This window comes from Pseudophryne corroboree, chromosome 1 (assembly GCF_028390025.1).
Source record: "Pseudophryne corroboree isolate aPseCor3 chromosome 1, aPseCor3.hap2, whole genome shotgun sequence".
Classification (NCBI taxonomy): Eukaryota; Metazoa; Chordata; class Amphibia; order Anura; family Myobatrachidae; genus Pseudophryne; species Pseudophryne corroboree.
This window is the reverse complement of record NC_086444.1, coordinates 522751381-522764435: the sequence shown is the minus strand read 5'-3', so window position 1 is coordinate 522764435 and position 13055 is coordinate 522751381. Positions and strand designations below refer to the sequence as shown.

Genomic DNA, 13055 nt, shown 5'->3' with positions numbered 1-13055 from the left:
GGGGCTGTGCCTGGCATAATGTGAGCTATACCTGTCGTAATGTGTATCAGGAGCTCTACCTGGCATAATGTGTATCAGGGGCTTTACCTGGCATAATGTGAGCTTTACCTGGCATAATGTATATCAGAGGCTCTACCTGGCATAATGTGGGATCTACCTGGCATAATGTGTATCAGGGGCTCTACTTGGCATAATGTGGGCTCTGCCTGACATGATGTGAGTGCTACCTGGCATAATGTGTATCAGGGTCTCTACCTGGCATAATGTGGGCTCTGCCTGGCGTAATGTGTATCAGGAGCTCTACCTGGCATAATGTGAGAGCTTTACTGTGGGGTAATGTGTATCAGGGCCTCTACTGTGGTGTAATGTGAATAACACACACTACTGTGCCGAGTAATGTGAATTGGTACTATTCTGTAGCCACGCCCCATCCCCTTAAAGCCACGTTCCTGTATTTTGAGCACGCACCTTCGGCGCACAATGTCCATATTTTAAATGTAGTGAAAGAGGGGGCACCAATAATTTTTCTGGCAGAGGGCACCAAAATGTCTAGTTACAGCACTGGCGCCAGCTATCTTGCTGCGTGGCATATCGAGGCTAGATGTATGAAGACATCTGCATGCTAGTATAAATAAAGGCAAGTGTCTAATGTAAGAGCATACATTACCGTTATAAATTCCTGGAAAATAATAAACAGAACATGGAGACTATATAGGGTGTTTAAATATTATTTTTTATTTAGAAAAGAACTGGAGTACACAATTTTAGAGAACTATGTTGCAAAAAATACAGATGTTTGTAATGCTGTTGAACATTGAGGATTACTTGCTAATGCTTTCTGGCCCAGAAATATGGATTAAAACATCAATTCACAAATAGATACAGACAGTTTCTTCTTTTGACTATCATCATTACTGTTATGGGAATGAAACTGGCCAGTTTGTCCTTTCTATTTCTTATGATCAAGAACAACTTTGGAATTATGTATGCAGGCAGAAACATGATATTTTCATAGAGTGAATATGTGAAGTTGGCAGCTTCTTGAAACAAACTAGCTAAAACATATATTTTGGGTACAGGTTTATATAGTCATAGACATAAAGTATAAATGCACTACTTAATTCATCTGGTACCCTGTTATCTACTCCATGCATACAGCAGTTCCATTTCCTATTTTCTAGAGCAGAAATTAGTGATTTGTATCTGCCCAGTTGGTTTTAACGTGCATATTATACTATAGCTGTATGCTTGTTTAAGTAGTGTGTTTGTTTACATAAAGTACTTGTTTAAGTAAAGTGTGAATTACTAAGTGAAAACTATACATCCCAAATCCTAACATTCCAGTTTACCTTGAAATGGGGACACTCTCCTGAAAACCTGCCCTGCTACAAACACACAAATGGCAGATTTGTGCTGAAACCTCTCACTGCAGAGCAGCTGTACAGGCAGCAGTGAGTACCTCCAACATTCCCAGTAGCTGAGACATCCTCACTAGGATTGTGGGTCTCTCTCTCCTCAATTGGGATGGTTGGGGGGCAGGGACAGAACTACCATCGGTTCAGCAGGTGCATTGCACTGGGGGCTCCAGAGGACTAAAGGGCCCCATACTGCCAAGACCAGCAATGAGTTATCCCCTGGCCGCCCCGCAGACCATTTTGACAACTGCCTGAGGGACCTGCCCCTTATCATAGGCAGGGAGGGCTGACGTATGCTGCGGACTAATAGAAGAGTCCTGCCACCTATCAACGCTGATGATCACAGCCACTTCCTGCCTCTGAGTAACAGACAGCTGAACATTATTTTCTGATTCCCTTCTGTCTGTGAATTAAAGTCAACTCAAGACCAGTGTAACTGGCACTGTCAGAGTCTACCTGACTGAGTGCCAAACTAAGGAAAGCACCAGGGGTGGGGACTAACTGTCTCAGATAGGGCAGAGGCCACTGTGTCCCTTCTGCCTTCCTTTGCCTTCCGCTGTCACCCTCTGCCTCACTTTGCCTTTCATTGTCACCCTCTGTATATCTATCTCAACCTTTGCCTCACCCTGCCCCACACTGTCACCCCCTGCCTCTTCCTGTCACCCATTGCTATGTGGCATATGGTGAACTTTTGTTGGGGTGGAGGAGGTGGGCCCAAATTATACTTTTGCACCTGGGCCCACCACTCACAAGTTCTTCCACTGTTGGGAGGGATAAATCTACTAGTGTATATCCACTATTTCTGTAGCTGACGGTGTTTATTAGCTTTTTTGACAGTTATTTTTGCATGATGTAGGTTAGTAATGATGCACTGTAGTAGAAAGTAAGGGTATTTTGGAAGTAAGATTATTTTACTTTAAAAATTAGATTTATGGCTATCAACCTTTTTTGTACTTACTGTAACTAACATAACCTGTTCTATGATCATTTTTTCAAATTCTATTTTATCTAATTCAAAACCTTAATCACACATTTTAAATCAGTGATTCACTAAAAACCAGACAAGCTTCTACAAGACAGAGGGCGGTATCTTATTAGGTGCAGTGATTTACCGTACTGTAATAATAGTGGGCTTTTTTGACTGATAGTACTATTGGGCTATCCAATTCCAGCCCTTTTCTACCGGGCGGTAAATGGTCAGTTATCGGGCGATAGCACATGGGATCCGGGTTAACTTTGCGGACCCATGTGTTACTGTCCGATAACGGGTCTCCTGGGGCTGGTTATCGGGGATTCTGCAAAATCCCCGATAAGTGCCGGGCTGATACATGCCGGGGCCCGGGGAAATACATTAGCTGTGGTAAGTCACCGCATACATTTTAATATTTAGATTCAAAATGTAGATGTAAACTGCAGGTCTTCTCAGCTAAGCAAACCTAAATATCAACTAATACTGTAACTTGCAAAAAATGTAATTCACTTTCTTCAGTTACGGCTGTTTCTGTTCTTAAAAGGTTATTTCTGCTTAACAATCAGTTTATGCCTTGGAAAATAAACTTATGGTTTTGCTTAAAAACACACAAAAATTTCTGTAATAGAATTGTGAACCAAAACTGTTGCAAAACCTCCATCAATACACTTCTCGAAAATTACAGAAGTTTGTAAATTACTTTGTTAAAACTGGCAGTGTAGCTTGTTAGGCATGCCAAACTTTAGACAGGTTTGATACTTTTGTAACAAGTAAGAAATAACTGGAAATCAGTTTTATATGAGTGATGATACATTAACTGCTAAGCCATGCCCTGGAGTTTTCAGAACAAGACAAAATTCTTTTAAGGAAAGGAAGAGAAACATTCCTCTGTATTTTGTTTTTCGTTACAGTTTGAAGGGTGCAAGAAAGCATTTTCAAGGCTTGAAAATCTAAAGATTCACTTACGGAGTCACACGGGGGAGAAGCCCTACCTTTGCCAGCATCCTGGCTGTCAAAAGGCTTTCAGCAACTCAAGCGATCGTGCCAAACATCAAAGGACGCACCTGGATACTGTAAGGAAGGACATATAAAATAATAAGCTTTTTCTTCAAGAAAAGACACCCACACAGTTGCCAGCTGTCTAAGCTTTTCTTGAACAATTCTTACAAATTACTACTCTTCCCTTACCTGTATTATGTAACTTATACTAGAGGCCATGACACTTCCGCAGGCAAGATCAGTCATGTGGACATTAATTCTTTCTGACAAATAATTACTGTATATTGTGACATGAATATTTGTACACTTTTTTTTTTAATTCTCTGATGAAAAAACTACCAGTCAAGTCCATAAAATAGATCAAGGGGGGATATTGACTAACAAGTGATACAGTACAAAAGACACAGATGCACTGTTGTGATGCCACAAGTTGCCAGTTGAGGCATCTTTCATCACAATACACTGTAAGATGATGCCATTTTGAAAATATTTGCTCCTGTTGGAAAACCCGGTTAGACTGGAGTGGATTACAGTGTTCTCTATGGGAAGTGAGGCATCCAGATCTCATCATGCAAGCATTACAGAAGATGTTCCTGAGGGTGCAGTTTTATACGTTTGCAATTAGTACAGAAATCTACTAGTAGATAGATAGATAGATAGATAGATAGATAGATAGATAGATAGATTGATATTGCCTGCACAAATATGTATTGATCAGATGACACTTTAAATAAAGCCAGTCCCACTACCACTTTCCGTCCATATGTAATATAGCACAATGAGGTCTGCCTTGCAGTATTCTCATGTGAAGAATAAAAGTTCCAATGGTAGGAGGTGATCCAAATTGGAGTGCTATTAAGTGTTTCTTTTTATTTGCTAGCAATGCACATTTCACAGAACGCAATCTATAAATATCACTCACACCGCTTACTCAGATGAAATGTATGAACTGGCACGTGCAGCTATTGCAGAATGGATGTCATTGTGTGTGTGTGTGTGTGTGTGTGTGTGTGTGTGTGTGTGTGTGTGTGTGTGTGTATGTATGTATATATATATATATATATATATATAATATATACTGTATACAGTATATATGGCATTGATCCACTGCACTCACCACACCTATATCTGAGGTGCATATAGTATGCGACAACATTGCTTGAATTAAAAAAAAAAAATATAATATATATATATATATATATATATATATATACATATATACACACACACACACACACACACACACACACACACCCCCCAATAGTTTTACTTAAACACAAGTAAAGGGGAAAAGGAGTCCAGGTGTGCAGACCACTTGCACTGTACCAGTTACACATTAGAGTCCCCTCAACCTAAACTCTCTTCAATCAAACTCCATGTGATGACTGATCGGGAGTGAAAAACTTGAGTTTTTCATGATTTTTCCCGATATTTTACTGATTTCTTTTACGGGATATCCATATATCTCCCATATAAAAAAAAAAAAAATCTGTGTGAAACCTGTGTGTTTTCGCTGCCGCATATCTGAAAAGCTGGCGCTTATCTGGGAGTTTGTTTTGCTTGCCTGAGGCAGGTAATAAGAAATCACCAATAAACAGCGGTGCTGCTGCAGCCGGGAGTGGCAGGGAGGGCGCTTGGGAACCGTCACTCAGCTCTGTAACCCACATCCACCCTTCTTCTCCCGCCATGGATGTCCCGGCCTGGTGGGGGTCATGTGACAGTTTAGCGGGAGACAAAACTGTTGGGGAGCTGATGCCCAGTGAAGACAGGTGACACAATACCCAATAATCTGCAGCTCATGCTGGCTAATCGGGGCTAATAGGATAGCCCCGGGCGATATCATTAATCATGGTAACGTACCGCGGGTAACTGGATATCCCCTTAATAGCTACTTAGAACTATTGGTAGCTGACAAGTGTATGTAGTCCAAATAAAAGCAGGATTTCCTACACTGTAAAATAAGTGATATACTGTATTATCTTGCCTATTTGTGTAGTAGACAACATGGTACAGTGCATTCATGTCCAGCATATCTTCTTTAGAAATATTGCATCTGTAGTTTAATCATAATAAACCTTTTCAACTTAACTAATCAACTTAAGTACGCATAGGAACCAATGTGATGTACACTTACTAAAATAAAAAAAAACAAGTTTTTCTTTACATTTAGCATAATATTGATGTCCATTGTTGCCAATGTTTATACCTTGTTTATTTCCATTTTAAATATGGCCCATCAATAAATATCAAATTACAAAGAACAGACAATTAGAGAATTGTAACTTAGGGGGGTATTCAATTGTTTGAAAAGTCAGTTGGGTGTCTGTTTTTTCCTATCTAATAGACAGGAAAATAAAGACACCCAACCGACTTTTCAAACAATTGAATTCTCTCTTTTAAATCAGAATAAGAGGACTTTATTTATGCTGTTAGTTAATACTGAAAAATAGGGACATCTACAGTAACCAGTCTCTAAATCCTGGGATTGTGGCCCTCATTCAGCAGTAGACAAATTTGCAAAGCTGTATGCAGGCAGCTTTGCAAATCCATATACTAAAAATGCCAATGCAGAAGGAGGTGTCAGACACGTCGCAGCCTAGGATCAACATCGCAACCGATGTTCCCCGCAAACGGCTAGCTGGGTAAGCCTGAGCTTATGCAGGCTGGCCTTCGCAGGGGGCCTTGTGAAGCCAAGAAATCTGCAGAGCATGGTCTCGCCGCTCCTGGAAAATGGGTGAGACCCTACCCCCTGTCAATCAGGCAGAGGCTTACGGAGGGCTGCATGCGATCACACATTACCTGTTCTGTACATGCGCAGGACGGATCTTGCGCAGTTTCCCAATAATTGGAAAACTGCGCAGGGGATCATAGTAGTGATCCTTTCTGAATTAGCCCCTGTGTCAGGAAAGTAGGGACTGTTAACAATAATGGATGTGCATATTTGTGCACAATTGCCTATGCATGTGATTTGAATACAGTAAATATAGAACTTTTGCTGTATTTCAACTTTTTTCCATTATTTCGGGACACTTTCATTCCCATTGTACAATTTTGTTTGCGAGGTTAGAAAGTCCCACAATGCCTCTCAGTTAATCTCTTTTGCAACAATGATACAATGTTTGACTCTTCTTCATGACTGTAACATATGACTGAAAAAATGTCAAACTGTTTTTAGATATGGGATTAAGGGATCTATTTACTAAGCCTTGGATGGAGATAAAGTCACTGGAGATAAGTACCAGTCAATCGGCTCATAACAAATTTTTCAAACACAGCCTGTGGCATAGCAGCTAGGAGCTGATTGGCTGGTACTTTATCTCCAGTGACTTTATCTCCATCCAAGGCTTAGTAAATAGATCCCTAGTAATTCTAATTATTTGGTAAAATGTGTTTGAATTGCTCTAAAGGGCCATACACACTAGACGATTATTTTGACCAATATGGCCGATAGCGACGATTGTGAACGATATATCGTTCACATCGTCTCGTATGTATGGTCCTAGCAATCAATGATGTGCGCACCCGCGCTCGTTGATTGCAGATTGGCGGTTGGAGGTGCTGCATGCATGTGAGCAATGTCACCTCCCCGGCAGCGGCTCACCTCCCCGGCAGCGGCTCCCACGTCCCACCCCGGCAGCGGCTCCCTCCCCGCCAGCGGCTTCATTCTAGCTGAGCCACTGACGGGAGCAGCTGACAGGAGCCACTGATGGGAGCTCAGCGTCTCCGTCCACTGCTCCACCAATTACATTTTTCACACCTACTGCCCACCAATTATATTTCCACTGTGCCACCAACGTAATAAAAAATGAAATTAGAATGGGTTCAATCTATGAATGAAAATAATGCCCCAAAACTGATACACCCCCAGATCTGATAATCTCCCAATGCCTCAATGAAAATAATGCCCTAAATGTGACACCCCCGCCTACACACCCCTGAAATTCCCCCAATGCCTCAATGAAAATACCATAGAACTGCCATCCAAGACCTGATAATCACACTATGCTTCAATGAAAACAAAGTCCCAGAAGAGACAGCATCTGAAGTAGAGACATGTGCTGCAGCTTCCAGGAAAGAGAGAGGTGCTGCAGCAGCGGGGGCAGAGAGGGGTGCGGCAGGGAAGAAGTAACCCTGCTGCACAGCTACAAGCAGATGGTGAGACATATAAAGAAGGCGGGCGGAGCTCTGGCATGTGCCAGCTGTCAGTGTCTCCTGCTGGCTTGCCCTATTCCCTGCCTAGTCTCCATGTCAGTCCCAAGTCAGAGTGCGTCTCCTCTGTTTCTCCTCCCCCTGCTCTGCGGCTGACAATACAGTGGCTCGCGGGGAAAGGGGGGGGGGGTGGCAGGCGGCACCGCACCCACTAATTCTGTTGGCACCTGGAGCTCGCGCTCCACCAGAGCCACCCTCGCTACACCCCTGAACATAAACACAATTCATTTTTGTTTCATATACACCTTATACACACAACCTGAAGGTCATTTAATACAATATTTTTAATAACCTTGTGTATGAAACAAAGTTTTTGTACATTGAGCCATCAGAAAACAAAGGTTTCACTAGCTCAGTCTCATTCAAAAAATTCCGTATTTCGGAATATTTGGATATGGGATACTCAACCTGTATATATATATTAATATTATTAATAAGTCCAAAGGTGCAGCACTCCTAGCAGCTTGAATAAAGGACAACAGCAGGGCATGCTTGTAGAAAACGTTTCAATGCCTTTATTGCTGCATTGTCATCAGGTCTTTTTTGCCGCAATAAAGGCATTAAAACGTCTACACGCATGCCCTGCTGTTGTCCTTTATTCAAGCCGCCAGGAGTGCTGCACCTTTGGACTTTATGTGACTAATATTTGTGGAGGCGCAGTAACGCGGTCTTAATGGGAGAGCCGGGCACTCTGGTCTGTATATATACTGTATATATATATATATATATATATTGCTTGTTTTGTTTTTTTATTGAACCTATTATGATTAATTTTTTATTAAGCTGCTGGCACAGTGGAAATTGGTTGGGCAGTGGGTGAGAAAAAACTTAATTGGTTCCCCCTTCTACAACCCTGCCCACACACCCAGAAATGCCTCCCCAATATTAAAATATGTAAAAAAGGTGCCAATTCCAAAGATATTTTTCATCTTTCAAATTGTTTGAAAAATTACTTAGTATGTACACTCAATTTCGTTTGTCAGGGCTCTGGGGAGTTCAAGGGAAAGGGCTCATCGTCCACATTGTTCATCTTTCACAGTGGTCATGTCTTCTCGTGTGTATGTGCCTTAACACTTTTCATTTGGTAGGGCATTCAGTATAATACTTTATATTAAAAAAAAAAGTAACAATGACGTAACAAAATACTATTCTAGCGATTGCTTCACTTGCTGCATCATACTATCCTAATCTTTTTCCTACTTTGTTCTGTCTCTATAGCAGGTTTCTTCTCTAACCCTAACCAATGCTTTCTGGATAGTCACTGCTGTTAGACAGCACAGCTAATCTGCTGTATCTGATTTTACTAATCCCTTCTTGAGCAAACGATTCCTATCCTGTAAGTACCTCTGGGAATGTTCATTGATAACAAATGTGAAAGGGCAGTTACTAGTAATGTAATGTGATTAAATTTCCCTATGGTTTTTTTTTTCATTCTCTAGAAACCCTATGCATGTCAAATTCCAGGGTGCAGTAAGCGGTACACAGATCCAAGCTCATTACGAAAGCACGTTAAAGCTCATTCTTCCAAAGATCAGCATGCCAGAAAAAAGGTAATACACAGATGTATCACTTAAAAATGTCCAGAGGAGTTCATTCTAGAAATTGATGCTGTTTTTATGTCAATGTAAACAAGTTATGTTATTCATAGCAACGAGATTTCAGCTGTCAATCTTATAATGTTGTTCAGAACATGGCAACAAACATTTAACTGGTTACTACTATATGTGTTACTTTACCTTTTATAATAAATGAACATCATGGAAAGCAAGTCCAAGTAGCAAGTGCAACAGGAGTGGTGATGTGATTTGCGTTATTGAGGCCCCTCTCCCAAAACATAATAGAAACAGCATTTGGCAGATAAGAACCACTTGACCCATCTAGCCTGCCCTTTTTTACCTTTTGAAAAACCTCAAGCCTATTTGATCCTTACTTCTTTGTAAGGATATCCTTATGTCTATCCCATGCATGCTTAATTGCTCTACTGTCTTAGGGGTATATGCAATTGCGGTCGAATTCCCGAAATTGTCGAATTTCGGGAATTTTTTTCGCCCAAAAAAAAAAATCGTCAATGCAATTCAGCGCTTTCCGTCAAAAAAACGGACTTTCAAAATTCGACTTTTTGAAATTCGACTTTTGTCAAATTCGACTTTTCTGCAATGATACAAGTGCTGCAATTCGACCAAAGTGTATTCAATTCAAGTTTGGAAATTCGACAACAGTGCTTTTAGACAGTAAATTCGTCATTTTCAATCCGCCACACTTTGGAGGGTGAAACCAATAAAAAAAAATTAAAACATGTTTTTTTTTGGTGTTTTTTTTTTTTGGTAATAGCATATCTATTTATATTAGAAGGGATTAGGTACTTGGTTTGTCTTTTTTGGAGGCACAAGTATTATTTATATATTTTTAAAAATATATTTTATTTTTTTTTATAGCTGGAACGGTAAAATCAAGGAAAAAAATGGCGTGGGGTCCCCCCTCCAAAGCATAACCAGCCTCGGGCTCTTCGAGCTGGTCCTGGTTCTAAAAATGCGGGGGAAAATTTGACAGGGGATCCCCCGTATTTTTAAAACCAGCACCGGGCTCTGCGCCTGGTGCTGGCGCAAAAAATACGGGGGACAAAAAGAGTAGGGGTCCCCCGTATTTTTTACACCAGCATCGGGCTCCACTAGCTGGACAGATAATGCCACAGCCGGGGGTCACTTTTATACAGCGCCCTGCGGCCGTGGCATTAAATATCCAACTAGTCACCCCTGGCCGGGGTACCCTGGGGGAGTGGGGACCCCTTCAATCAAGGGGTCCCCCCCCCCAGCCACCCAAGGGCCAGGGGTGAAGCCCGAGGCTGTCCCCCCCATCCAAGGGCTGCGGATGGGAGGCTGATAGCCTTGAGAAAAATGTCAGAATATTGTTTTTTCCAGTAGTAATACAAGTCCCAGCAAGCCTCCCCAGCAAGCTGGTACTTGGAGAACCACAAGTACCAGCATGCGGGAGAAAAACGAGCCCGCTGGTACCTGTAGTACTACTGGGAAAAAAATACCCAAATAAAAACAGGACACACACACCGTGACAAGTACAACTTTATTACATACTGCTGACACACACATACTTACCTATGTTGACACGCCGACTGCCACAGTCTCCGACGATCCGAGGGTACCTGTGAAAAAATTATACTCACCTTCCAGCATCCAGAGATAAATCCACGTCCAGAGTATAATCCAGGTACTTGGCAAAATAACAAAACGCAAAAACCCGTGCCAGCGGACTGAAAGGGGTCCCATATTGACACATGAGACCCCTTTCCCCGAATGCAGAGACCTCTCCGTGACAGCTGTCACTGAAAGGTCTCTTCAGCCAATCAGCGAGTGCAACGTCCTTGCACTCTGCTGATTGGCTCTGCGCGTCTGAGCTCAGACAGCGCATCGCAAAGCCTCTCCATTATATTCAATGGTGGGAACTTTGCGGCTAGCGGTGGGGTCACCCGCCGGTCAGCGGCTGACCGCGGGTAACCCCCCCGCTGACGGCAAAGTTCCACCATTGCAAGTAATGGAGAGAGCTGTGCGATGCGCTGTCACAGCACAGACAGCGCACAGCCAATCAGGTGAGCGCCACGTAGTAGCGCTTCCTGATTGGCTGAAGGGACCTCAGTGACAGGAGTCACGTGGGGTCCCGGCACATTCGGGGAAAGGGGTCTCATGTGTCAATATGGGACCCCTTTCAGTCCGGCATGGTCGGGTATGCGGTTTGTTTTTTTAACAAGTACGTGGATTATACTCTGGACGTGGATTAATCTCTGGACGCTGGAAGGTGAGTATAATTTTTTCACAGGTACCCTCGGATCGTCGGAGACTGTGGCAGTCGGCGTGTCAACATAGGTAAGTATGTGTGTGTCGGCAGTATGTAATAAAGTTGTACTTGTCACAGTGTGTGTGTCCTGTTTTTATTTGGGTATTTTTTTCCCAGTAGTACTACAGGTACCAGCGGGCCCGTTTTTCTCCCGCATGCTGGTACTTGTGGTTCTCCAAGTACCAGCTTGCGGGGGAGGCTTGCTGGGACTTGTAGTACTACTGGAAAAAACAATATTCTGACATTTTTCTCAAGGCTATCAGCCTCCCATCCGCAGCCCTTGGATGGGGGGGGACAGCCTCGGGCTTCACCCCTGGCCCTTGGGTGGCTGGGGGGGGGACCCCTTGATTGAAGGGGTCCCCACTCCCCCAGGGTACCCCGGCCAGGGGTGACTAGTTGGATATTTAATGCCACGGCCGCAAGGCACTGTATAAAAGTGACCCCCGGCTGTGGCATTATCTGTCCAGCTAGTGGAGCCCGATGCTGGTGTAAAAAATACGGGGGACCCCTACTCTTTTTGTCCCCCGTATTTTTTGCGCCAGCACCAGGCGCAGAGCCCGGTGCTGGTTTTAAAAATACGGGGGATCCCCTGTCAATTTTTTCCCTGCATGTTTAGAACCAGGACCAGCTCGAAGAGCCCGAGGCTGGTTATGCTTTGGAGGGGGGACCCCACGCCATTTTTCCCCGGGTTTTTCCCGTTTTTTTAATTCGCTGCAAAATCCGGCAAATCGGCCGTTTTTCGCCCGCGGCAATGTCGAATCAGTTTTTCATTGAATATGGTGAATTCCGGCAGCCACCTGCCGGAATTCACCTGTCGAATTGTGTCGAATTAAAAAACGGCGATAATTTGCCGCGATTCGCCCGCAATTGCATATACCCCTTAGCCTCTATCACCTCTGATGGGAGGCTATTCCACTTGTTTACTCCCCTGTCTGTGAGGTAATTTTTCCTCAAGTTTCCTTTGAACCTACTTTCTCCCAGCTTGTGTCTACGTGTTCTAATACTTATTTCTCTAGCATCCATAAGGGATATTGGGGATTCTAGTATGATGGGGTATAGACAGGGTCCAAAGGAGCCAGTGCACTCTAAATTTCTTCAACTGGGTGTGCTGGCTCCTCCCCTTTATGCCCCCTCCCACAGGCAGTTTAGAAAAAAGTGCCCTCAGGAGAGGATGTAAATCTCCGAGGTCCAGAGAGTTTTCTTCAATTTCTTTTTCATGTTTGTTATTTTCGGTATGTTGGTTGGGCTACAGCATACCTGCACCGTGGGAGTTGGGAGGGGGGGGGGGGCGGTCACTGGCCTTGCGGGGCGCTTCCCCGCTGCAGGACCACTGTCCTGAGGGGTTGTTGTTCAGCGGAACACTGCACCTTGGCTGTCACAGCCGCAGCACACCACACAACCCTTTCACTGCCTGAAGGTGACATCTGTGGGGAGTACTCACTGGGGGCCCCACTAGGGGGGGGGCCCCAGTTCACTGTGCGGCTGAACGCGGGCGCAGCATACGGGACCCTCCTGGGGGGGCCCCGCTAAGATCCACCATGTAGACTGGCACAAAACAATGCAGCCAGTCTTCACAAATCAGTGAAGGGGCTGGGGAGAGGGTCCAGAACCCTCCT

At 43.6% G+C, this 13055-nt stretch overlaps 1 protein-coding gene across 3 annotated transcripts in view; it reads left to right on the top strand.

Moving 5' to 3' along the window:
• The window catches only part of GLIS3 (GLIS family zinc finger 3), an 800422-nt gene that overhangs the window by 610334 nt on the left and 177033 nt on the right, over positions 1–13055 (top strand). For all 3 annotated transcript variants that reach the window (XM_063913972.1, XM_063913970.1, XM_063913969.1), the window contains 2 exons: positions 3297–3458; positions 9033–9143. In XM_063913972.1, the coding sequence (XP_063770042.1) occupies positions 3297–3458; positions 9033–9143 (273 nt within the window). The remainder of the gene's footprint in view (positions 1–3296; positions 3459–9032; positions 9144–13055) is intronic.